The following is a 26,538-nucleotide window of genomic DNA, read 5'->3' as shown; positions in this document are numbered from 1 at the left end:
CCTGTTTTCCCCTCTAATCATTATCAGTGGGAATTTTGCTGTGGAGTGGCTCAGCACAAACACAGCTTTGCTGCTTCTTGGTGGGAATGAGGGAATTCTGCAGCTGCAGCATTGGTACACCCAGAAATTTCCTTCCAGCTGCCTTTTCCCAGTTCCCAGGGCACAACAAACCCTGTTCCCCATCGCTGTTTCCCAAAATCTCCCCACACGCTTTGCCTGCCACCTTGGTGTGGCTAAAATTGTGGCAAGGAGCAGCAAGAAGTTGCAAGCAAAATGACAAAAGCAAGCAAAATGACAAAAGCAAGCCCCAAAAATCCCCCTGAACAAAGGGCCCTTCATGCAGGAACCAAGCAGCTGAGGTGATTTGCACCCACAGGACCCGTGCAATCCCAAGGAAAAGTTGATTTTCCAGGTGCACACAGGAATGGTCTAGCCCAGGTAGGCAGAGCCACGCCCAGGGATGAGAACAAACCAGAAAAAAATGAGAGTTATTCACACCCTTATTCAGCTGAATGGTTTTCATTCTTTAAAATAGAATCATCTTTAATTGCAGCCAGGCCAAAGGGTTTTTTTCCTTCTCCCTGCTCTGTTTCTGTGGGATATGGAGTATGGGCTCATGAAGAAGCAGGAAAGCAGGAGGCTGAATGAAGCCTTTCCCTGCAGCCTGAACTAAAATTCCCTGGTGCTCTGAAGCACTGCCTGATTTCCTCTCTGTGAATTCTTTTTCTCTGGATTTCTGAGCATCTGGAGCCCAGCTGTGCCCAGAAGGAGCATCTCAAGCAAAAGGGTTTTTTTGTGCCTGAGGCAGGGCCAGACTCCCCAGCAGATGAAACGTGGCCAGCAGCAGGTGAAGGCAGCTGGTGCCCGAGAGAAAAGTGCTCTTTGTCACAACATCTGTCCCCAAAACTGGCCCAATCCCAGCCAGGGGCTGAGACCTCGCAGGGGAAAGGGAGTGTGAGAGAGGGGAGCTGGCTCCAAGAAGAAACAGGAGCTCTACCACACCACGATTGCCTTAAAGCCAATCATCTACAATTAAATACATCTAAAATTAAAGTAATAACCCACCCCTCGTGGCTCCTACTCCAGTGCATCTTTCACAGTTCCATTTCTCCAAAGTTCCCAGTCTTATTTGCAAGGTCATCCTTTCAAACTTATTTCTAGTTCCATTTCTCCCTCAGCAATGTCTGTCCTATCTCAGGGCATTTCTAAATCAGCATTTCTTGTCTCAGGGTTTGTGTGAGCCTTGAGAGAGGGCACGGGGTCAGCTCTGAGCCAGCTCCTCCTTCAAGCCCCAATTCTTCACCAATTCTTCCTTTTTTCCACGAGTTCAGTGAGTTCTGGAGGTGCAGGTGCCTCGTGGAGCCAGGATGTGGGATGAGGATGAATCCTGCAGGAAAATCTGCCTGGACATCAGCAGAGTGGAGCATAAATCAACATAAATCGCACATAAATTACACATAAATCACATAAACCATCACACATAAATTACACATAAATCATCACACATAAATCAGACATAAGTCAGATATAAATCACACAGAAATCATCACACAAATCACACATAAGTCACATATAAATCATACATAAACCACACGTAAATCACACCTAAATCATCACACACAAATCACACATAAATCACGCATATAAATAACACAGAAATCACATAAAAATCACATCATCACATATAAATCACATAAAAATCACACAGAAATCATCACATAATCACACCTAAATCACAAAAATCACACACAAATCACACATAAACCCCACTCCCTCCCCCATCACTGACCCCCCAGAATTTCCCCGGGGGAATCTGCCCATGGGGGAGCAGCAGGAGCCTCGTTTTCTTTGAGAATTCCCTACAAATCCACTTCCCACACCCCAGCCGGGCTGGATTTCCTCCCTCCTTCCCTTGCCCACGTCCCTGGCAGGAGAGCCCTGCACAGCTGAGCCCCTTTCAGGCCAGGGCTGAGGATGAGGATGAGGAGTTTTGTCCCCAAACATTTGTTCCTGAGTGCTTCAGGGACACAGAAACGTGCTGGCAGAAATGTTACTCCTAAAAAAAATTAAAAATATTTATTAAAACCGTATCAAAAATAATAGACTGAATAAAGAAAATATTACAGCGCCAGGAGCAGAGGATTTTCCCCACCGTGTGCTCATCCACAGAATGGAGGTTTTGCCTTTTAACCCTTTAGCTCTCCCAAAGTTCTCTCCATCCACTCCTTCTCTATCTATTTAAGTAAAAGATTTAAGATTTAAGTTTAAATCCTTTAAGGATTTAAGTTTAAATCCTTACATCTTGATTGGAGGTCAGGTGCTGCCATAGTAACAAGCCAACCCTCCCAAATGTTCCCCGATAACAACACGAGGGGTGTAAAACATAACTACACATCTATAAAACCTCTCTTAACATATAAATATGATATTTGCCTTTGAATTGTGAGAGTTCACCATTGCATGTCACAAATGTGAGGGCTGCTGGCCAGCACAGCTAAAATAGACACCAAAAAGCAAATTTTTTTCCCCAAATATGCTGAGCCTGAAACAGCCCTGAGTGGTGAGGGGAAGCTGGTGAAGAACTTCTCAAGGACAAAGCAGATATTCTGGGCTTCCAGCAGCAGCAAGTCTGGAGGAAGTCTGCTCTGGTTTCTAATTTTATTTCTGTTCATCCGTGTAGGGTCTAGGGCTTGGCTTCCTCAGCTTTGTCCTGAGCTTGGGAACAATGGAGGAGGCACAAGTGGAGCTGGCAGCACCTGAAAGCAGAGAGGGAAACTGCTGGACACAAAATGAGTACACAGAAGTTTGGTGAGTTCAAGAGAGAAAGAAGAGCCAATTTTGTTTCTGACCTCGCCATATTTAGAATTCTAAAAGTGGCAGTGGGTTGGAGGGTGACACACTGGTTAAACCAACAGCTCATCAATTCTCTCCACCCACAAAACAATCTTCATTTACACGAACAGTGCGTGAAAACTCCAGTAGAAATATGTAATTATCAGAAGGCTAAAGGACTTTTAGGAGAAATTTAAAACTTTCCAAAGAACTGTGAAAGAAAACTTAACACTTTTAAAAATCAGGGCAATGGGAAACCAGCCAGCACCTGTGGCTTGGCTGGGAGCTCTGGCTTTGACTCTCATCTGCCCCCGGGGTTCACAGGAACCGTGGAAAGGTCCAGCCCTGCACATCCTGCCCGCTCTTCAGAGGCTCAGGGCCAGGAGCCTGCCAGCCTCTCCTGCTGGCACCCAGCTGGCCCTGCCAGGCTGGCCCGGCTCTCCTTGATGCTGAGCCCCACCTCATTTCAAATTTATAACAATTCGGAGGGAGGGGGTTCACATTTTTCCATTCCAGGGGAGGCTCCTGCCTTGCTCAGCAGACACCTGGCTGTTCAAACTCAGCCAGAGGGTGACAGGCAACCCAGTGCCCAGGGGAGCATTGCCAGGGCAGCTCGTGCCCCACGCTGGAGGATCAGCTTGTGGCAGGCACGTTTTTCTCCCTTCCAGGATTTTTCATAGAGGAGCACAGAGGAAAGAAAGAGAAAACATTTTGTATTTCTGCTCCTTGTTTTCCCATGTGGAATGTGTGTGGAGAATTGTTTCCCTGGGGTGATTGCTGGGTTGGGTTCTGGTGAGGATTGTTTGAGCTGGTGGCCAATCCAACCCACCTGGGGCTGGGCTCTCAGAGAGGGGCACAAGTTGGGAGTCAGATATGGGAGTTAGAAAAAGTGGGTTTGTAGTTTTAGTATCTCCTTTAAATAGTATATTCATGTGTTATAGCATAGTTATAATAAAGAAATCATTCAGCCTTCTGAGCTGGAGTCAGACATCAGCATTTCCTCCCACCAGGCTCCCCTCATTTACAATATCAGCTGAGAGAAGGGGCCCTTGCAGGCACTCCCAGATTATTCTTTCCTTAATCACTTAAAAAGTCCCCTTTATTTTTTTTTTCCTTAAAAAGTCTCTTCTTTAATCACTTCCATCCATTCTAACCAAGTTCTCCAGCAGAGCTGGAAACAATCACCAGTGCCCAGTTGGAGAGAGGGGAGGGAGCAGAGGGGAACTTCCCTGAAGACACTCAAGTTTCAGTGAAGCAATGGAGAGAGCACAAGGAACTGTCCAGAACATGTTATCAGGGCTTTATTACCATGTTCTATCACCGTGCAGATCCTGCCAAATTAGCTGGAGAGTTTTCCACAGAAAATGAAGCATTTGGAGTGCCCGGGCTGAGCTGGGGAGCAGCACATCCTCTCATGGTATGAGCAGCAGGTTCCAGCTTCCTTTCCCCTGCCTCCCTGGGAGCAGGAATGGAGCATCCTCCCAATAAACCCTCTGTTGTCCTTGGCTCTGGAAGATGCTCTTCCTGATCTCAGCTCAGCTTGACACATGGTTTGTGTTTGCAGCACCCCCAGCTGAGTGTTCCAACAGCTGAATAACCACTGAGACTTCTTCCTGTGCTTCACCTGGACCAGCCAGTGACAGGGAAGCACAAACAACAAACACGGGCCTGACCAAAGGAAATGTTTTTGTGTCCTCTGAGTGCCTCAGAACCAGGTCAGGGCCGTGGCTTTGAGCATGGACATCTTGCAGGGGGATTAAATCCACGCATTGTTGCACTTGGAAAAAAAACAACAAAACCAAAACAGTGAAAATAAATTTCTCTCTGTCCTCCCTGCTGTGCTCTGGGCTGGTTTGGGAGCTGCCAGGACAAAGCCCTGCCTGTGGGAGTGAAGAGGAGGCAGAGCCAGGGATCCCCACATCTGTGGCACAGTCCCTGCCTGGCACACGGGCACTGCAGGCTGGCACAGCTGCCCCAGCCCCTGGTCCAAGGCTCGGGATCAGGCTCTGGGCTCTCCACAGGAAATTTAGGATCAATCCAGCTCCTCCTCGGAGCTCCAGCACTGCTGGAATGCCTGGCTGGGGCTGTGCCCCTGCCAGGACACCCGGAGGTACAGCCTGGGCTGTCTGCTCTGCTGCGGCATCGCAGGTAAATTCATTTCCCCTTCCTTATTAAAATACTCTGTGAAATGAAATACCAAATGAAATGCAAGTTTGCTTTATTGGGGAGGCTGTAGCAAATAACTCTGGGTTTCTTTGCAGGGACAGCAGCGGGGAGGGTTCATTACAATCCCTGCCAGGCTGAAGAGTGTTTTCCTTTTAAAAGCAGTTGGATGAAACAACAGGTGAGCAAAAGGAACAGCAGCTTGTATCAAATATCTGTACCCAGTGAGCAGACACTGCCCTCAGGCAAAACCTGGTTATCCTCCAGCACGATCTTCCTGTCTGGAGCAGAACTTTCGTGCTTTTCTTCAGTCTTGTCAAAAAATGTCAACTCATTTTTCCTCCTTTTTATTTTTTTCCCCTCCAGTTCACTTCCCCCGGCAGCCACCCCTGGTTATTGCTCTGGGTGGTATCAGGGCCACACAGGGCAAATAGCAGGAAAAATCAATCCTCAGGAAGGGAACAAAAATTCCATTTTACCTTACAGTGCTACCAAGTGCAGAACAAGAGGTGGTTCTGCTGCAGCCATGGCTTTGAGATGGAGCAAACTCCTCCAGGGGGGACTGGGCACAAACTTTATTTCTCCAGAAAACTGGGAATGGTTCCAAAGGGCAGACAAAATGGTTCTAAAGGGGAGGGACAGCAGCCAGTGATGAGCAGGAACAACACCAACAAACAACACCAACAAACAACACCAACAAACAACACCAACAAACAACACCAGAGGGGATTTGGAAGGATGAAGCTGTCCTGCTCTCCCTACACCTGTCCCATGCTGTGTTTTCACTCCACCGCAGATTTTTGGGATAAACCACAGGGTGATTTGGAAGGATGGAAGGATTTGGAAGGATGAAGCTGCCCTGCTCTCCTTATACCTGTCCCACATGTGTTTCCTTTGCAGATTTTTGGGATAAACCACGTGGTGATTTGGAAGGATGAAGCTGTCCTGCTCTCCCTACACCTGTCCCATGCCATGTTTTCACTCCACTGCAGATTTTTGGGATAAACCACAGCGTGATTTGGAAGGATGGAAGGATTTGGAAGGATGAAGCTGCCCTGCTCTCCCCCCTCCTGTCCCATGCCGTGTTTTCACTCCATTGCAGATTTTTTGGAATAAACCACAGCGTGACCTGGCTGAGCAGTGGCAGCTCTGCAGGGAGGGCTGAGGATGAGGACAGGCACAGGGAGGGGACACTGCTGGTGCTGCAGGCTCACACCCAGGCCTTGAGCTGGGTGCTGCAGCCCCTGGCACAGCACGGAGCCCCCTGCCCGCGGCCACACCAGCGGCCCCCCTTGTACAGGGCCAGGCTGTAGGGCTGGAAGCACACCAGGAGCTGCAGGCGCCGTGCCAGGCTGCAGTAAATGGCCATGGCCACCACCAGCAGTGGGGACATGATGACAAAGCCCAGGATGATGAGGGCAGAGGAGCTGTTGTCGTCCAGGATGCTCTTGCAGTAGCGGGCAGAGGAGTGCAGCACCTGTGGGGAGAGAGAGGAGCACAAGCAGGATCATTAAATTGGAAAAGAGCTCCAATGAGTGACCTTATCCCTCCCTACAGCTCCCTGAAATTTGGCTGTGGCCAGGTGGGCTTGGGCTCTTTCTCCAGGAACTGACAGAACCAGAGCACACAGCCTTGAGTTCCACCAAGGGAAATACAGGTTGGATATTGGGGGAAAGGTTTTTACAGAAAGGGGGATAAGGTTTTTGACAGAAAGGGGGATAAGGTTTTTTATGGAAAGGATGATAAAGTTCTCCCTGCCCAGGGAGGTGGTGGAGTCTCCAGCCCTGGGTGTGTTTAACAAAGCCTGGATGTGGCACTGGGTGCCAGGGTTGAGTTGAGGTGTTGGGGCTGGGTTGGACTCAATGATCTTGAAGGTCTCTTCCATACTGGGGATTCTGTGAATTCTGTGGATTTTGTGAATTCTGTGAATTCTGTGATTCTGTGAAAAGTCCCACATGAACCCAACCCTGTCACATGGCCTGGTGCTGACAGCAGTGGCCAAAACACCCTTGAGTTTCCAATGTTTTCATGCAAAAATAAAACATTTTCTTTTGCTCCCTCTCTCAGAGCTGAGCGATCCTCAGGTACACTCTGTGACTGATATCACATCTTAATCAAGCTTTCAATGATCCCTGTGAGACAAGAGCACTGCACACTGATCCTGGAGCAGGAAACACTCATCTCTATTCAATCATCCAATAGCATTTGATAGGCACAAACCAAATCCAAAAGCCTCCTGGTGCTACATCAGTGTGGATGGCACAACACTGGGAAAAACAAACAAATAAATAAATAAAACCTATTTTCAAAATATATTATATTATAAATTTATATTAAATATATACATTTGTATTTTATAGAAATAAGAAGGAATGTAAAATATCTTTATAAATATATAAATAAAAATAAATATAAACATAAATAGAAATACAGAAATCTGTTTGATTCTGCAGACAGGTGCTGGTCATTCTGTGGCTCTCCAGACCCCTTGGTGTGTACACTCATTTCTGCCCGAAAAATCTGCCACTTGCAAAGAAAACCGCCCTGGGCCTGCCTGAATGTGGTATGTCCCCAGATTTTATTCTTTTCTCCTTTCAGCAGTGAAAGGAACACAGCCCACCACGCTAAAAATCAACAATAAATCCACCTAATGGAGCTGCAGTGCAGAAATCAGCCTCTGGCTGCCGAGATGCTCAAAACCAGCTCTGGTGGAGCCACAGTCCCTTGCTGTGATTGCAAGAAAGAAAAAGCTGAGTTTAAAAGTCTCCTCACAGCTTCCAGCAGCTCAGGGGCTTCCACTTCTGGTCCACTTGGCTGCACTCAAAAACATTCTGCATCTCCTCCAAGCCTTTGGGTGTGCGTGCAGAGGAGAATTTGGGGTTTTCCAAGGTGAGGGAAGCTGGAAGGGGCAGTTCTGGGAGGGTTTTTTCCCATTTTCAGTCCAATTTGCAGGCCCTGTTTATGACTTAATGAAAAAGGCCCATTGAGCTGGTCTAACAGTCCGTGCCTGCAAGGGAAACAGGGAATTGTTTTTTAATATCCACCCGTGGTCAAGTGATCCCAACAATGTTTAAAGGGCTATACCAAGAAGGGGTTTGTAAATAAGGAAATGATGCAAATGCAGAGGGCAGCAAAGAGAGCCTGGATAGACAAAGGAGGCTCGTTTTTGGTGTGAGGAATGCACAGAATGTTTGGGAACAGGAATGTTAGACTGGCACGAGAAGGGGATTATATATTCTGTCAGATTTTACTAATCCTATCATTAGACAGGTCCTAATGGATCTTAAACTCACTTAAACAGAAAGCAGCAAACCCTAGCAGAGCCCAGGCAGGACTGTGAGCTCTGGAGCTCAGGTTGGCAGCTCTCAGTGACAAAAAAATCCCAGGGAAGAGAGAAATATTGTGAAATTAAAATGCAAACAGCAACTCCACCAGGGCAGGGAGCGCGTTCACCTCACCTGGCACCTCAGCTTGGCGCTTCCATGGGGACACAACTTCATTGCCCAATTTTCCTTGTCAGCCCAGACTATTCACACGGGGAAAAATCTGTTTCCTCAGGGAAACAAAATCAAAACCTGGGGAGTCCTGCCTGGCCTTTACAGCCACCGTTCACCTGGGGCTCAAAAGAACCCTCAGGTGAGGCCCTGCCCTTGAGGAGTGGCACTTACCTGGGAGTGGCACTGGAAGCCAAAGTAAACCACCACGATGGTAGGAAGCAGCACGACGGTGAAAATCACAAACATCAGGAGCAAATTGAGGAGGAAGACCAGGGAGTTGGTGGCTCCTATCAGCAGGGCCCAGGCCAGGCAGCAGCCGGGGCTGCGGGGCTCCCCGGGAAGGAGCCGCTCGTCCATGTCGTACGGGGGGAGCCCAGGCATCATCCGCGACTTTTCCGACAGCACTTCTGTTCCAAAGTCCTCAGGCTCCTGGCCAGACATCCTTCAAGAAGATCTACCAACACCAACCCACGCTCTTAGCCAAAAATATTTCCTCGCTTTTGGTCTAACAGAGATGGGAAGGAGCTCGCAAAGGCTTCTTCTGCCTCTTCCAGGAGCCCCTAAGCAGAGATCATCATGGAGCAAGCAAGGAAAGCTCTCCTTGGGCTCCCAGCTCCCCTGCTCAGCACAGCTGGCTTCCTTCAGATGCTTTTCCCAGCCTCAGTCCCAACGTAGATCTGCTGGAAGTTTGGCAGTAATTTTTGTTTTGGTTTAGAATCCAGAGTCCTACGGAATTTGCTGCTGTTTTTCCCCAGGATTACGATCCCAAGAGGTTCCAAAGGGTTGCTGTGGTGGCTGTGATGGGCTGCTCAGTGGGCTTTGGTATCCCCCTCCACCTTCGAGCCCAGCTGGGTGCTCAGGGTGTCAGGCTTAGGTTCAGGATATCAAGCTCAGGTATTCAGAATATCAGGCTTGGATGTTCAAGATGTCAGGCTTAGGTGTTCATCAGATCAGGCTTAGATATTCAGAATATCAGACTTAGATGTTCAGGATGTCAGGCTTAGGTATTCATCAGATCAGGCTTAGGTATTCAGAATATCAAGTCTGGGTGCTGAGAATATCAGGTTTAGGCACCCACAGGCAGTTCCTTGTCTTCAAATCACCTTCCCATGCTCTTCACCCTGTAGCCAAGCAAATATTCCTGCCCAGGTCTCATCCAAAGGAGGTGAGCAGGGAAGAGGAAGGGCAGGAGCTGTTCCCCAGCCTCTGGAGCCCTGCTGCCCTCCCCGTGCAGCAGAGATGGGAGCAGTGTGTGGTGGTGTCACTGCTCTCAGCTGCCTGCAGTCACAGCCACTCACAGCCAGCAGTGTGGTCCCTCCTGAGCTCAGCTTTGCAAGGCTGCTGTGTTCACAGAACAGCCTCAGTGCTCTCCGTGCTGGCCAATCCTTCACATCTGTCTCCCCACGGCTGGGGAGGAACACGCAGCACCCCAGAGCCACGCTCCAGCCATCCATCCCCAGCTCAAGATGGTCCCTCTCCAACTTTAATTATTCTGCCTCTGATTCATTTTCTAAAATTCCTCTCTAGATTAAAAAAAAAAAAAACCTTAGAGAAATTGATAATCATCACTGTATTCCTCAGAAATCAGCTGTTCCCTGCAGTCATCTGTTGTTTGCAGAACATACTGATACTCTCATAGAGGAGGCACAGCAATTATCAATTATTTCATCTACCTCATAAGATCAATGTTATTTAAGAATTTCAGTGCCATCTCCATGCCTGTGTAGCCTCCAAGATACAGTGAGAGTAATAAGAGACAGATATTAAAAAAATACAGAGAGAAACAACCTCTCAGGCAGCCAGCAGAGTGTGACAAGTCCATTTCCATCGTGCTCCTTCCCTGCACTCTGGGGCTGGATGGCTCCCAGGGGACTTTGCAGGGCAGCAGCCTCCACTCAAGCTGCAAAATGTGAAATCTCTTCTCAGATCTGTCCAGACATCCCGAGGGAAATAAAGAACGGCTGCATCCATCCTGTTTTCAGTGCTGCACAGGCCAGAGCCAGTGTTAATAATAAAATCTGAAGCTGGGCAGGAAACCATAAATGTGACAAGTGGCAGGGAGCTCTGAGAGTCTCAGTGGTTACTTTGTCTGTCTAAACTCTGTTTAGATTTAAAGACATAATATTTTTCAAATTTGATTTATGCCTTTGAAGTGAAAAAAAGGACGAGTCACACAAACAGAAAGAATCCAACTCAAAACTATAGGAAGAGAAATCAATTTTAGGCTTAAACCGTGGAAAGATTAACTCGGTGCTGGGCAACTAAAAATCCTACAGCTGCTTTTACCATCTGCTGGTGATGGCCAAGGGGTGTGGTAAAACACAATTTAAGCATTCATAAAAGTGCCATAAATTCTAAGAAGCTTTGCTAAATCCAGCGAAACTTTCCAAAATTCTTTTGCTGTCATGAAAATGCATTTTAACCTTTTCAGGGAGGTCTGAAAATTGTGTTCTGTACATTTATTTTCTAAAGGTTCTTGTAATAACCAAGCGAACTTTGTGTCAGACAAACCTCAGCGATATGAAGAAAGATTTCTCTCTAATTCTCTGAATTTTCTTCATTCTTGACAAGAACTTTCCCAGAAGTGGGGAAGATCTTGATGATGGAGCATTTTATAAGAGGAGCATGATTGCTTTGAGATGCTGGAAGTGGTGATGATTAAAGAGCATCAGAAAAATCCATCAGTTCTCTGACGCCAAGGACTGCTGCTCCCATGGAATCATTTTCTGGCAGCACCATCTTGTGGTTTGCTGCAGTTCATAAATTTTCAATTTATGTCTCTTATTCTCTAACCCTAACCCTTAGGGGATGCTGTAAGACTTGTTATCCACCATGGAATCCTCCCAGCCACCGAAAACAACACCAGATCTCCTCACATTGGTGGCTGGAGCGCTGCTGGGGATCCAAAATCCCAAATCCCTCGCTGAGCTATGGGGATGCACGTTCCAAGCAGGCCAGCTCCTTTTCACAGGGAATTTTGGTACAAGCCCAGCACACCGTGTGTGCCTGCTCCCAGCTGAGCTCTGGGTTTGGGCTGGTTTGGGTCACACCTCGGGTGGGTGATGAAGGTGCCGTGGTCACTAGAGAGGGCTGGGATCAGCTAAAGGTTCTTCACCGAGAGGGTGAAGGTTTCTGGTGACCCGAGGAAATGGCTGCAGCTGTGTCAGGGAAGGTTTAGGCTGGATTTTGGGCAAGGTTCATCCCCTAGACTGTTCTGGGGCACTGACAGGCAACGAGCACAGCTCCAGGAGCTCCAGGAGGGTTTGGACAACACTCCCAGGGGTGCATAGAGTGGGATTTTGGGGTGTCTGTGCAGGGCCAGGGGCTGGGCTGGATAATCCCTGTGGGTCCTTTCCAATTCAGGATATTCCGTGACTACACGGCTGTCCTCAGGCTGGGGCAAAGGATAGTTTTTATAAAACTACCAGGGAAAAGCCACTGTGCTGTGAGAGAGGAGCCGGGGGAGGCAGCAAGGCTGGGGGAGACCTGGGAAAAGGCCGGGGAAGGACCGGGAAAAGGGCTGGGGACAGCAGAAGGACTGAAGGAAGGGCAAGGGGAAAATGGGGAGAAGGGGAAGAACTGGAGGAAGAGCTGGAAAAACGACGGGGAAGAATCAGGAGAAGGACCGGTGGAACGACCGGGGGAAGGAACGGGGGAAAGGCTGGAGGAAGGACGGGAGGAAGGACCGGGAAAGCTCGGGGAGAAGAATCAGAAGAAGAAGCAGGAGAAGGGAAGGAGCGGAGGAATGACCGGAGAAAGGACCGTGAAGGCTGGGGCAGGACCAGAGGAAGAACGGGGGAAGGTCCTAAGGAAGCCCGGCGAGGCTCGGGGGCAGGATCGGGGGAAGGCTCGGGGGCAGGATCAGGGGAAGGCTCGGGGGCAGGATCGGGGGAAGAACCGGGGGAAGGTCCTAAGGAAGCCCGGCGAGGCTCGGGGGCAGGATCAGGGGAAGGCTCGGGGGCAGGATCGGGGGAAGGCTCGGGGGCAGGACCGGGGGAAGGCTCGGGGGCAGGATCAGGGGAAGGCTCGGGGGCAGGATCGGGGGAAGGCTCGGGGGCAGGATCGGAGGAAGGCTCGGGGGCAGGACCGGGGGAAGGCTCGGGGGCAGGACCGGGGGAAGGCTCGGGGGCAGGACCGGGGGAAGGCTCGGGGGCAGGACCGGAGGAAGCCGGGCGCGCTCGGTGCCGCCCCGGAAGGCGCCGCGCCGTGCCGCAGCCATGGTGGTGCTGAGCGCGGCGCGCTGGGTGCGCAGCCGCCTCTCGGATCGCTTCTGGAGGGTGCAGGAGGTGCTCAAGTACGCGAGGGTGAGTGCGGGACCCCCGCATCCCCCTGTGCCCCATCCCCGTGTGCCCCATCCTCCTGTGCCCCATCCCCCTGTGCCCCATCCCCCTGTGCCCCATCCCCCTGTGCCCGCATCCCCCTGTGCCCGAATCCCCCTGTGCCCCATCCCCCTGTGCCCGAATCCCCCTGTGCCCGAATCCCCCTGTGCCCCATCCCCCTGTGCCCCATCCCCCTGTGTTTCTGTGTGCTGGTTGTGTTTCCTTCTTGAGGGCTTTTTCTTTGGGTAAAGAAGCTGGGAAGGAAATCAACCTTGTTCTCAAGTGCCTCGTGAGTTGTTTTGCATTTTGGATTTGTGCTGCGGTCCAAGCTGCGGTGCCGAGGCTAGGGATGAACCTTTCTCAAGGGCATCCTAGGCAGTACATCTTGCTGTAATAATGAGATAGAAAAAGTTGAAGGAAGTCAGAATATTTTGGTTTTATAGCACCCTGGTGCAGCACTGGCTGCTTTTTCCTGTGTTGTGTTAGATGGATGTCAGAAAACAAATTCGATTTTTTTTTCTGTTTTTGGCAAATGAAATGCCCCATCCCTGTGTTCATAACACAACAGAGGGGAGCTCAGGAATGAGAATAAATTCTTGGATTCAGTGCTGGGTGAAAGCACTGCCCACGGTTTTGTGATTGCCTTTCCCACAGAACCACAGCCCAAAGTGAGGCCTGGTTTTGCCTCTGATGAACGGAGATTTTTCCACCCTGCTCCAACTCCTCAGCTTCAGGTTTTCCATGATAAAAATTACATTTCTATGATATTATATTCCATATGACATTACATTCTGTATATATCCATGGTAAAAAAAACAAGGAAAGAATATTTTCATTACGTGCCAGCTGAAGGCTTAGGGGGTGCTTGTGAAGGGTTCAGCGACCCTTGTTGCGGAGAGCTGTGAATGCAAATGAGCTTTATTAGTGTTACATCTTTAAATCTAATTGAATTAGATCATCCTGGGTCTTTTTTGCAGCATTTTCGTGGCAGGAAGAACCGCTGCTACAAGCTGGCAGTGAGGAGCGTCCGCAGGGCTTTCGTGAGGTCCACCAAGGCCAGGAGGGAGAAGAAAAGATTCCTCAGAGCGGTAAAGAGCAAAATGTTGGGTGGAAACATCCAAATGGGAGCCAGGCAGAAGAGAAACAATTGCTTTTATTAATCTGAGGGGTTTAAAAACAACCCCTCAGAGTTTCTAAGTGAAAAGTAGGAGTTGAAAGAAGCATTTTCTTGTGGGTCCCTTCCAGCTCAGGATATTCCATGAAAATGTTGTATTTCATAAGTGTGAGCAAACCGGCGTGGCAAAGGGTTTATTTTAAAGTATTTTATCATGCAATATATTGATTCTTTTACACCTTCAGCTCTGGATCACAAGGATTGAAGCAGCTTCCCTTGAACATGGTTTGAAGTACCCAGCCTTCATAAGCAACCTGGTCAAGGTAAGGATGTGGTTTGGAGGAGAATTATTTACTAATTAGTGATGTGTGATTAAAGTAATGAGTGATGAAAGGCCTTCCGCTTGTGAAAGCTGTTTCATCCATTTCAGGAACTAAGTCGTGCCCTAAACTATTTCTCTTCCCTATGTGGATTATTCTCTTTTATCCTGGTGAACATTATAGCTCTATCTCACGTTCTGTCCCCAAAACTTAGGAATGAGACTTTTAAAGTGTGTTGGGGTTTTTTTGCCATTCAGTGACAGCTGCTTTTCCTTTTACTTGAAGAGATTTAAAAATACAAAGCTTGGATTAGCAAAAAACCGAAAAAAAACCTAAGAAATCCTTATTCTTTTCACTATAACTGTGATTTGGTAAGCGTGGAGAATGCAGAAACTTGGTGCTGGTGTCCCTTGTTTTTAAAACATGCTGGAAATTTGTTTCAATTTGGTGATTCTGTTTTAATTTATTTGAGCTGAAACAGATGCCATGGATTCACCTGGAACACGTGGCCTTGAGCAAAATCGGGGATTTTTCTTCAGCTCTTGGTTTCTACCAGAAAAACTTTAGAGAAAGGCAGGAAATAATTTTTACATGGTGGGTTAATGACACATCCATGGCCAGGGAGTGTCTGACAGTCTTTAACAGCTCCAAACTGCACAGGGTAGAAAAAAGCTAATCTGCTTTAAGACCTCAGGTCTTAAGCCTTAAGAGTGTTTAATCATACTTAATGAAGAGTGTTTATATAAACAGTAAAGAGCGTTAATTATATTTAATAAAGTGTTCATTATATTTAATAAAATAAATTTAATTTTATGTAATGATAAAATTTTCTTATATTTAGTAAAACCTATTTAATTTAAATATATTTAAAACTAAGAGTTGTGGTGTTGTTCCTAAAAATCACAGTCCTTAACCAACAATTTTTTTCTTGCCTTTAGTCCCAGGTGGAGCTGAACAGAAAAGTTCTGGCTGACTTGGCAATTTATGAGCCAAAGACATTCAAGTCCCTGGCAGCTTTAGCCCAGAGGAGGAGACAGGAAGGGTTCCTGGCTGCCCTGGGAGATGGAAAAGAACCAGAGGGAATATTTTCACGTATTGTGCACCACCACTATTGATATCAGAGTCTGTGTACATGTTTTAGAAGCAGGGATTTGATTGTGAAACAAACCTGTCGTGGGACTGCTGCTGAAACAGAAAATGTGGAACAAATCCTCTGAGGATCGTGTGGGTGTGAAGCTTCTCCCTGAATGCTTTTTCCCTGTGTTGTTGTCACTGAAACCTGTTAAATTAAAAGCACACTTCAAGGTTAGCGGTCAGGCCATACAGTGACTTAATAAAGGTATTTTTTTTTGGTAACTGCCCTTAGGAAAAAAACCTAATTTGTGTGGTGAATTCTGGCACTGAATGGGATAACGCAGCTGGGATGGGGGGAAATGTTGACCCTCACAGGTGGAGCCTGGGTGTTAAGGACACACATAGTTCGTACTTTTAAGGATTTAATAAAGACATTTCTATTGAAAACTCCTATGGGGAAACAATTTGTGTTAATTTTGGCACTTCATTGGGAAAATACAGCCAGGGGATGGAGGAAGGGCAGGATGTCGACTCTCACACGTGGCCCCTGTGTTAAGGACACACATAAAAACTTAATAAAGGTAATTTTTTTGATAATTGCTGTGGAGAAACACTTTTTGTGGCGAGTTCTGGCGCTGCACAGCAAAAACCAAGTCGAGTGTGAGGAAGATGTCAGCCCTCAGGCGTGAGCCCCCACAGCCTTTAGGTGAAGGACAAACAGCCTGTTCTGTTAAGGACATAATACCAAACATATTTTTGTTGGTAACTGCTACAGGGCAACAATTTGTGTGGTGAAATTCTAGAGCTGCAAGGGGAAAACCCAGCCGGGGTGGGGAGCGACATGTCGGCCCTCACACATGAACCTCGGCCAGCCGCAAGTTAAGGACACGCATAGTCTGGTTTTTTACACACTTAACAAAGATATTTAATTCGGTGAGAGGATAGTCTGGTTTTTTAAGGAGTAAACAAAGATATTTCACTCGGTGAGCACGTAGTGTGGTTTTTTAGGGAGTTAACAAAGATGTTTAATGCGGTGAGTGCATAGTCTGGTTTTTTAGGGAGTAAACAAAGGTATTTCACTCAGTGAGCGCGCAGTGTGGTTTTTTAGGGAGTTAACAAAGATATTTAACTCGGTGAGTGCATAGTCTGGTTTTTTAGGGAGTAAACACATATTTAACTCGGCGAGCGCTGTGTTCCAGCCGCCTCATGGGGCGGCCCCGGCTCTGAGGGCTTGAGGGCTCAAAGGCTCTGGGGGCTCTGAGGGGTTTTAGGGGCTCTGGGGGGTTTTAGGAGCCCTGAGGGCTCCGAGGGCTCTGAAGGCTCTGGGGGTTCTGAGGGGTTTTAGGGGCTCTGTGGGTTCTGAGGGGTTTTAGGAGCCCAGAGGGCTCTCTCTGAAGGCTCTGGGGGTTCTGAGGGGTTTTAGGGGCTCTGAGGGCTCTAGGGGGTTTTAGGGGTTCTGAGGACTCTGATGGCTCTGAGGGGTTTTAGGGGCTCTGAGGGGTTTTAGGGGCTCTGAGGGCTCTGGGGGTTCTGAGGGGCTTTGGGAGCTCTGAGGACTCTGATGGCTCTGAGGGGTTTTAGAGGTTCTGAGGGGTTTTGGGGGCTCTGAGGGCGCCGCGGCCCCGCCCTGTCCGGATTCCCGGCCGCTGCGTCACCGCGCCGCGCGCGGCCCGGGCGGCGCCGTGCGTCACGGCCCCTCAGCCAATCAGCGGCCGCAGCGCCGCCGCGCTCCGCCAATCGGCGCGGGGCGGATGCCGGGGGGGAAGGAGAAGGAGCGCGGAGCCAGCGAGGCGGCGGCGGCACAAAATGGCGGCGGCGGCGGGCGGCGGCGGCCCCGCGGGCCCTCAGGCGGCCGGGGCGGCTCCCGCCCCGGTACCGGGTCCCGGCGCGGTGCTGATCGGCGACCGGCTGTATTCGGGCGTGCTGATTACGCTGGAGAACTGCCTGCTGCCCGAGCACACGCTGCGCTTCACGCCGTCCATGAGCAGCGGCCTGGACGCCGACACCGAGACCGAGCTGCGCGTCACCGGCTGCGAGCTGATCCAGGCGGCCGGGATCCTGCTGCGGCTGCCGCAGGTGGGGCTGGGCGCGGGCAGGGAGTGGGCTGGGACTCAACTGGGCCGTTTTTTGGGGTAACCGGTCTCCGGTGACCGGCCGGGGCCGGGCCGCGGTTACCGGCCGGGCAGGCCGCGGCGCCGCCCGGTGTTCGGGGCTCGTTCCGGGCCTCCCTGCGCCGCCTTCGCTTCAGGATTGTGCAAAGACGGATTTCTTAAGGCTCCCCTGGAGCCGCGGGGACCTCGGGGAGGTTTTGTTTCCCTGGAGAACTTCAGGCCAAACCGGCTCGTTACTGTCTGAGCGTAAGATTTTCCAGCAACCGATCATTAGCATATTCAAATTGATGCAAATCATGACGCGATTAGATTGCTCCTCACTTTCCACGCCCAAAAAACAATTTTTTTTCTGACGTAGTTTCATAAGTCTGAACTTTATTGGCTTTTTGGATTTTTCCATGTTGTTTATTATTAATTTATTAACTTTTTATCATATTCCCACATTTTTTCTAAAATGAAATAGAGCTTTTATGTCTGTATTTGACTTGTAAGCAGTATTGATAATGTCCTGGGCAATTTAATTACTTAAGTGGTAATTGTATTTTAGATACCACTGAGCTTCCTCCTATGCTTAGTTAATCTTCTGGGTCTTAAACCTATTAAAATTTCTCTTTGGAATTGGTAGTTTTGTTCATGGCTGTTGTGATTATCTCTTTTTTTAGGTGGCTATGGCTACAGGACAGGTGTTATTCCAGCGGTTTTTTTATACCAAGTCTTTTGTGAAGCATTCCATGGAGGTAAGAAGGCATTCAATGACATTTGTTGCCATATTTATGTTCTGATTTCTCTTGGCAAGTTATCTCAGATGTGAGCAGTGTTAGGAACTACTCTGGAGATTACAGCTACAGAGAAACATGATTTTATAAAGATATTTAATAGTGATTTTTGTCAAATATTTGCTCTTTTCTTGTTTTACCACATTGTTTTGTTTTTTGTTTTTTTTTTTTTCATCTTTAAGCTGTTGTAGGAGCTCAATTCCTGAACTGGAAATGAAATATTATGTAAAATATTGTATTTTATGCTTGTTTTTCAGCATGTGTCCATGGCCTGTGTCCATCTGGCATCCAAAATTGAGGAAGCTCCCAGACGCATTCGGGATGTGATCAATGTGTTCCATCGCCTCAGACACCTGAGGGAGAAAAAGTAAGCTGAGAATCCAGAATAATCTGAATTATCTGTGTTGTGTTTAAATTATTAAACTTCACAACAGCATCATTCCCTTTTTCATAAATCAGGGAATATTTTGAAGTGATCTCATGAAGTGAGCTTACCTCTTTTAGTAATAAATATTTTTCATTTTATAAATAATGTTTTTAAAAAATATTTTTACCCAACTCAGCTTGAGTTTCCTTAAGGGTTAAGATAACCATCTTGAGAGTTTGACCTTGTCTTGCAGAAAACCTGTGCCTCTAATATTGGATCAAGAATATGTGAACTTGAAGAATCAAATAATTAAAGCAGAAAGAAGAGTGTTGAAGGAGTTGGGATTTTGTGTTCACGTGAAGCACCCTCACAAGGTTGGTATTTTACAAATTCAGTACATAACCAATGTTTCATGTCCTGTAAAGCTTTGAGGAGGCTGCCTGGAAGCTCTGTGGACTGTGCTAATCAGTGAATTCAGTGAGATTAGTTTTCTTACCATCCTGATGTTTTCTTTCTCATTTAAGAGACTCTTACTAATTGCTCTCGTATCACTGCTGAGTGACGGCGAGGTGGCTGCAGGTGCTCAGTATTCCTGGAAGGCAAATTGGATCAGTAGGTAGCTTTGGTGGTGGAAAAACATCACCTGGACTTAGATCCCCCAAGCAGGGAGGAATTTGGAGGCTTGGGGTTGTCACAGTCACTCCTGCTGGGAACGTGCGGAGGTATTAAAGTCCCGTGAGGCAGTTTAGTGATTGGGCTGTGGTTAAACCACGCTCAGGCTCGGCTGGAACTGAGGCAAGGCTCAGTGTAAAAGTTACAAGTGTCAGACTGGGTGATACTTGAAAGATACAATTGCCTCAAGTGTTTAAATTGTCCCTTAACAGGTAAAAGGACTTACATTTCTGTGCCAACACAATTTGAGGTCTTGCTATTTTCTCCTCTGAAAAACTCCTGTTCAGAGCTGCCTTTTTGAGCTTCTTGACATTCAGAATTTCCTTTTGTCACCCACCCCAGAGGGCAGCTGTGGTTTGTTAATTGGGGTGAATTCTGCCTTGTTCTTCCTCTCTGCAGCCTCGTTTTCCTTCCAAAGCAAAGGAAAACCCCTCAGACCAGAACAAACCATGGCACAGTGTGCACAGCGTTAGGTCTGTTCTCTGCAAGCACTGCCAGCTTCCCTCACTGCTGATTGCAGTCAGCAGCTTTTCCTCTCCAGGCTGCAGCTAAAAAAGGATTTGTGAGGTTTGTAGGAGACCAGAATCAATCCACAAAAATCCCAAAAGCATTCCACAAAATCCCTCAATCAAATCCAGGTGGAGACAAGGCCTGGCTGAGTATCAGGACAGAAGGGCTGAGAAGGTCAGAGCTGGTGTGGATAAACACTGGGTATTGTGCAAACACTTCATGAGGAGTGTTTTAAGCCTCAAGAGAGGATCACAGATGCCTCATGGATGTCCCTCTGAAATGAGCAGGTGGCTCTCCAGATGCTTGTTAATAACTCAATAACCCATATCTTCCAGATAATCGTTATGTACCTTCAGGTATTAGAATGTGAACGTAACCAACACCTGGTCCAGACCTCATGGTAAGTTGATTTTCTTTGTTCTAAGAGACCAGAAGGGGCAGTAGCAGAAATATGTCACTTGAGGCACTGGGCAGCATTGCTCAGCAGTGCTTGGGGCCACCCCAGACAGCTCCACTGTCCTTGGTGTGCCCCAAACTACTTCCCAAATGTTGAGCGGCCTCTTAAGTTCGAGGCAGTGTTTTAATGGTAAGGTAGCTTTCCACCCTGACTTCTCACTTCCCTCCTCTCTGCTCTCACTTTCCAGCTGAAGGGAAAAGCTTGGGTGGGTTTAGAGTTGTTCCCATGGGGTTTTCTTCAGGGAAAACTTGGGTGTAATTCAAGTCTGTTCCCAGTGCTGGGAAATGGTTTTTCCCAGGGCCTGAGTTTGATTTTGGGTGTATCTAGACCTCAGCACAGATAAATTTCTTCTAGCTATGTGGATAATGCAAGATGTCAGCTTCTAAGACTGGATAGATGGATAGCCTGGATTCATATTTGTCAAGAAATGTTCTCTGCCTTATTGCTCTCATTTAATAAATATTTGCTTGGGGGTGGGAAGCTTCTGTAAAATTCCCCATCTTAAACTTTACCAAATAATGCTTTATAAACCATAATGCTTTTTTAACTATACCAATGGTCTAAAAAAAAAAAAGAAACAAACCACCTTTAGTGAATCCAAAGACCATATTTCTGCTGACTGAACTGTCTGGTACTGTGACCTGTGTGTAGAGAACCAGTTTTGACTTTTCTTTTCTGTACTCTTTTGATCAAAGGGTAGCCTCTGAGGGTAAGTGACTAAGACTTCTCCTCTGCTGCCCATGGTGCAGGGATAGCTGCCGTCTTCAGTCAACCCAAAGCTCTCCAAAGAGAAGGCTGGCTCTAGACAGGTGGTATATACATGATAGTAGAGTAACTGGCCAACTGCTTCTTGTGCTTATATTTTTATTTTTTTTTTACTCTGCATTTTTTGATTGTTTGTATATTTGATAACCTGAGCATTGAAGTTCTGAAATTTGATTTTTTTTTTCATGTTCTATTTCTCTTAACTGTTATAATGTGGTGTGTTTCTTATATGATAAAGCGAATTAAGGTGGGGTTTAAATCTTTAAAAGGGATGAGTTAACAACAACAAAAAAATAGAATAGTTTGAAAGATACAATTATCTCAAATGTTTAAATGAAAAAACTAGTACATGTGTGAAGCTTGGACACGAAATGTGATATTTAGAGACACTTGCCAGAAGCATTGCATGGAGCAGTGGAATGGGAGTTGTGGACTGCCAGGAATCTGCTGGTTATGGAAAGAGGGGAGGTGAGGGAGGGAATTACCCCACCTGAAAATGGGGTCAGGTGTTACAATAACACATCTGTGTGCTCGTGTTTGTTGCTTCCAGTACCTGAAAACTGGTGGGTATCCAGTATAGTTGGTTTTTGAAATGTGCATTTTTACAACATGACCTTTTTCTTAAGCTATTGTGACAAGGATTCATTTCCTCCTGTGTCTGGCTGAGCCCACAGGGAAGACGTGCAGAGGCCAAACTTGGAAGCTGGCATGGTTCTCAATTTGGCAAATCAGAAAAAAAAACTCTGCAGCTTCCAGATGTCCTTTATCACTCCTTTGTGCTCTCTTTGTAGGGAGACAAGAGCAGGTTTATAAGTTCCTTTCTCCCAGAAATATGAGCTGATGTGTTGCTTTTTTGGGGCAGCAGTTGTTGTTTGTGTAACCAAGAATTGGGGACAGCTGGGGCAGGTGGGAGTTGGAAACTCCTGGGATTCCAATCCCTCCTCTCTGTCCTTGTAAACATTGCAGGTGCCTAGCCTGTGGTCTCTGCTTTGGATATCTTGGGGGTCAGTGAATCCTTGTATACTGGGTACCCACATGGTTAATTATTACCTTGAAGTATTAATTTAAAGACTTTTATTATGTCTGGTTTTAGTTTTTTCTCCATCTGATACTTTGACATACGTGCTCCCAAGTCTAGATCTTCTAAAGCACATCAGCTGACAGATTCACAGGAATTTACTTTGTGTATTTAAGATTTAACAGCATAATGCTTAATTGTACTGACTGGAATATGTGCAATATTTTACAGTTTTCTCATTCTGTGAATATTCATTTTAAGCAACCTTACTGAAATGGGACAATTTGGAAACCTTATTTCATGTGCCAAAGAGGAGATCTGCCTGAGTACTGACTGTTCTCCTGAACTGATGTTCCCAAACACCCTGATTTCTCCTATGGCTGACTTTTTGCATCAAAAAGAATTCTCTTCTGGATGGAAATGGACCCTTGAATGCCACTGGAGGTTGACCTGTGCTGAAGAGGACTGCATTTCATGGGAGAACTGCTCCAGGAGCTGCAGCTTTTTCCAGACACCTGGTTCTGCCCAATTGCAGGGGAACATGTGAACCTAAAATTCTATAACTGAGTATTTCTGAGCACACTGTATGTTGTCTTGATGAAAATAACTTGTTTATTGCATGAGAGCAGGCCAGTAGAGATCCAGCAGCAAAAGTGAAGTTAAAATTGGTTCTCTCCTCACCACTGTATTTTCAGCAGTCAGACGTTGTTTCTGTCACATGTCCCTCCCCTTGAGGGATTTATTTTAGTTATTTTTGTTTTAGTAAAATCCTTCAGCTTCTCTTTAGATTTACAGGACTATAGTGTTGAAGTCTAGTAATTGAATGCAGAAAGAAATAGCCCTTGTAGAAGTAAAACCAAGTCAAAAACCCAAAAAAAAAAAAAAAAAACACCAAAAGAGCTTTGCAGTGCCTTGCAACCTCCTGCTCTCCTGTTTTTCAGGAACTACATGAACGACAGCCTGAGAACAGATGTCTTTGTGAGGTTCCAGCCAGAAAGCATTGCCTGTGCCTGCATTTACCTGGCAGCCAGGACCCTGGAGGTAAGCCACAGTGCCATGGATTTGGGGTTTTTTCAAGCCTTTTTACCAGGAGGAGAAATCTGAGCTTTGTCTCTCTCTCCCCCTTTCAGATCCCACTTCCAAATCGCCCACATTGGTTTTTACTGTTTGGAGCAACTGAGGAAGAAATTCAAGAAATCTGCTTAAAAATCTTGCAGCTGTACACAAGGAAAAAGGTTTGGTTCTTTTTCATGTTGGGAGCCCTCAGTGAAGGCTGCAGCTCAGAGCAGGAGTTGGAAATTTTGAGGCTGTTTAAAACCACAGCTGCAAGCCTGGAAGTGAACAAAGATCAGTCACTGTCTGGGACTCCTTGGATTTCCATTCCCCTCCCTGGGAGTGGGTAACCAGGAAAGTCAGTTCTCACAAGCAGTGCTCCCATGTTCACAGGTGGATTTATCTGATCTGGAAAGTAAAATAGAAAAGAAGAAATTGGCTATTGAAGAGGCAAAAGCACAAGCTAAAGGTCTGGCACCTGAGGGAGTTCCAAGTTTGGATAACACATCGGGATTTTCCCCTATCCCAAAAAATGGTAAATAGTGGATAACTCATTTTTAATAACTCTTTCATATCTTTCATGTATATTTACCCTTTTGGGAAGCATTTACAAGTGTGGTTTGGAGTTTGTTGGGGATTTTTTTTAAGATGGCTTCTAGCACTACTCAACTGGCAGGGTTTGAATAACACTGTGACTTTGTGATTTCTTGAGATCAGATAAAAGCTAAAAATCAAATTAGTCTGAAATTAAGACTAGTTTAAACCCATATAGACCAGGGACTTGCTTTTAAGTGGATTTGGCAAGAAGCTCAAATCCTTGCCACTGGCATGTTGTGCTAAAGCAATATTGAAGCAGAGGTGCTCTGGCAGGGGTAACATTTTGGGATGTTGGGCAAGGAATTTGTTGGTTAAAGTTTCCAGTCTGGTGCAGGTCTCACTTAGAACCCAACATTCACCTGGACAAACTTCTTTCCCAGTTTACCTTTCAAACAATTCTGAATAATTGGCAAGGAAAGGAGGGTGGATTTCTGCCTTTTCTTGCAGTTGCTGCGATACTCTGGCAGAAACGTTTCAGATGAATTTCTGCCTTCTGTGAACTTGTTGAGATCTGCTTGTGGGTGGCTGTGTGTGCACACATGTGCAAAGCCCAGCTGTGCAGCTCTGGTTGGTGCAGACATGGGCTGAGGGAGAGCCTCAAGTCCTTTCAGGTACTTTCCAAAGAGGTAACAAAAGCTTCTTCTTGCAGAGTCTCCAAAAGAGGTTAAAGGAAATAAACCTTCACCACTGCCTGTGCAGGCCATGAAGAATGCTAAAAGGAAAACAGAGGGAGCCAAGAGAACCAGCTCCAACAGCCCAGTAAATGGGTAAGGTTTTATAAGGAAACAGCTGATTTTTTTCTCCCATCAGTACTTGAAATAAAATAACTGAGTGCTCCTTGTCTCTGGCAGTGTCCAGAAAGGGAGAGAGAGCAGGAGTCGAAGTGGAAGCAGAGATCAGAGTTACTCCAGGTCACCATCGAGGTCTGCATCCCCCAAGCACAGGTAGGGTGTGCTCCCAGTCCCTCCCAGTCTCATTCCCAGTGCCAGCTTTGCTAGATCATCACCAAGGGGCTGAGGTGACCCAGCAGAATGTGCTGCTCACTGAACTGCAGAGTGCCTCCAGCTGTGGGTGTTTATTCCTGTAACTGGAGTTGCCAAAATCAGTATTTTTCCAGGAGCCAGATGAAAGTTTAGGACACAAGATGAGTTCTCATGGGAGAGCAGCAAAATGCAGCATGGCATTCTTCAAATTCAAAATGCATAAGGAAGGTCTTAAAACTCAAAATGCAGAATGGTGTTCTTAAAATTCAAGAAAACAGCAAAATGCTGAATGAAATTCTTAATTTCAGAAAACCATGTTTGCTTGTGGAAGCCCAGGGCACTGGGAATATCCCCCTGTCTGCTCTGGGGTGTCCTGACCCCCAGGGCAGCTCTGACTTTGACCCTCACTCATGGAGAAATCTTCCAAAGCCTCAAGATAAACCAGAAACCACAAAAGTGTGAAATAGACTGGAGAGATTGTAGAGAGTATGGCACATGGGTGAGAAATTCAGGTTTTAGGATTTTTTGTATGTTATAGATGGATACAAGATGGAGGATACAGGGTGTTGTCTTGAGTTCCCTTCTTTCTTCTTCATCCTTTTTCTTCTTGGGTTTGGGTGGTATCTTGTAATTGGGCAGAAAAATCCGCATTGTGGGTCTTCAGGGGTCAGTTATTGGGTTAGAAAGGGAAATAATTTAGGTATCCCTTCTTAATTGGGTAGCTTAGTTTTTGATCAGACTTACAAGGCCTTGTAACACGAGGTTGTTGCCATTTTTGTGCTGTTTTTCCTGCACACAGAGTCTGGTGCAGACAGCATGCTGAAATTTTGACAAGATAACAAAAAACAGAAGCTGAAGACTGAAAAAATCCAATGAATCTCTGGTTCTGGCACAGAACTGCCCCAGGAGGGTCTCTGGTTCATTGACACAGAACTGCCCCAGGAGGGTCTCTGGTTCATTGACACAGAACTGCCCCAGGAGGGTCTCTGGTTCCAGACACAGAACTGCCCCAGGAGGGTCTCTGGTTCCAGACACAGAACTGCCCCAGGAGGGTCTCTGGTTCCAGACACAGAACTGCCCCAGGAGGGTCTCTGGTTCTGCCCCAGGAGGGTCTCCCCTGCCAGAGCATCCCCCAGGGAGTTGCCCACCTTGAGGCTCACACAAACTCACATTTTCTCTCCTTTTTCCTCGCAGGAAAAGCGAGAGTTACTCCACGTCCAGCGGCTCCAAGTCGCACAGCCGCTCTCGGAGCCGCAGCGATTCCCCCCCGAGGCAGTTCAACCACGGCTCCTCGGCCTACAAGGGCTCCAAGGCGCGGAGCTACAAGAAATCCAAGGACTACCCCAAGTACTCGGCGCACAAAGCGCGCAAGTCCCGCTCGCGCAGCTCGTCCCGCTCGCGCAGCCGCTCCCGCGAGCGCTCCGACCACTCGGGCAAGTACAAGAAGAAGAGCCACTACTACCGCAACCACCGGCACGAGCGCTCCCGCTCCTACGAGCGCGCCCAGCACCGCTACGAGCGCGAGCACCCCGGGCACAGCCGGCACCGCCGGTGAGCCCCGGCTGCCCCCGGGGGGTTGGCACTGCTGAGCCTCCAGAGCTGCTCCCGGGGGATTTGGCACTGCTGAGCCCCCAGAGCTGCTCCCGGGGTGTTGGCACTGCTGAGCCTCCAGAGCTGCTCCTGGGGGATTTGGCACTGCTGGGCTCCCAGAGCTGCTCCTGGGGGATTTGGCACTGCTGGGCTCCCAGAGCTGCTCCCGGGGGGATTTGGCACTGCTGAGCCTCCAGAGCTGCTCCCGGGGTGTTGGCACTGCCGAGTCCCCAGAGCTGCTCCCGGGGGGATTTGGCACTGCCGAGTCCCCAGAGCTGCTCCTGGGAGGAATTGTCACTGCTGAGCTCCCAGAGCTGCTC

The 26,538-nt window shown here is 47.5% G+C and overlaps 3 protein-coding genes and 1 long non-coding RNA gene across 5 annotated transcripts; 3 read left to right on the top strand and 1 right to left on the bottom strand.

Moving 5' to 3' along the window:
- Positions 1-1,707: 1,707 nt before the first annotated feature.
- Positions 1,708-6,129, top strand: LOC110470354 (uncharacterized). Of its 2 annotated transcripts, XR_004149171.3 has the most exons (3): positions 1,727-4,980; positions 5,094-5,176; positions 5,896-6,129. It is a non-coding gene; the product is annotated as an uncharacterized LOC110470354 (long non-coding RNA). The 2 variants fall into 2 exon arrangements; XR_014949764.1 differs by having other exon boundaries at positions 1,708-4,980; positions 5,094-6,129.
- TMEM278 (transmembrane protein 278) lies at positions 5,549-10,941 on the bottom strand. The gene is made up of 2 exons (XM_021529896.4): positions 8,664-10,941; positions 5,549-6,472 (listed from the first exon to the last, which is right to left on the bottom strand). The coding sequence occupies exons 1-2, from the start codon at positions 8,931-8,933 to the stop codon at positions 6,206-6,208; spliced, it is 537 nt and encodes a 178-aa protein (XP_021385571.3). The 5' UTR covers positions 8,934-10,941; the 3' UTR covers positions 5,549-6,205.
- A 1,749-nt stretch (positions 10,942-12,690) lies between these two features.
- MRPL20 (mitochondrial ribosomal protein L20) lies at positions 12,691-15,770 on the top strand. Its single transcript, XM_077788112.2, has 4 exons — positions 12,691-12,796; positions 13,789-13,899; positions 14,171-14,248; positions 15,184-15,770. The coding sequence occupies exons 1-4, from the start codon at positions 12,710-12,712 to the stop codon at positions 15,358-15,360; spliced, it is 453 nt and encodes a 150-aa protein (XP_077644238.1). The 5' UTR covers positions 12,691-12,709; the 3' UTR covers positions 15,361-15,770.
- A 1,311-nt stretch (positions 15,771-17,081) lies between these two features.
- Positions 17,082-26,538, top strand: CCNL2 (cyclin L2). The gene is made up of 11 exons (XM_077788109.2): positions 17,082-17,395; positions 18,093-18,167; positions 18,464-18,573; positions 18,827-18,947; positions 20,091-20,155; positions 22,937-23,036; positions 23,126-23,230; positions 23,442-23,583; positions 24,295-24,412; positions 24,497-24,589; positions 25,823-26,538. Exons 1-11 carry the CDS (start codon positions 17,126-17,128, stop codon positions 26,181-26,183), a joined length of 1,560 nt encoding a protein of 519 aa, XP_077644235.1. The 5' UTR covers positions 17,082-17,125; the 3' UTR covers positions 26,184-26,538.

This window comes from Lonchura striata, chromosome 21 (genome assembly GCF_050655825.1).
Source record: "Lonchura striata isolate lonStrDom1 chromosome 21, ASM5065582v1, whole genome shotgun sequence".
NCBI classification, from domain to species: Eukaryota; Metazoa; Chordata; class Aves; order Passeriformes; family Estrildidae; genus Lonchura; species Lonchura striata.
The sequence above is the reverse complement of the archived record's forward strand: the minus strand, read 5'-3'. Positions and strand labels throughout refer to the sequence as shown.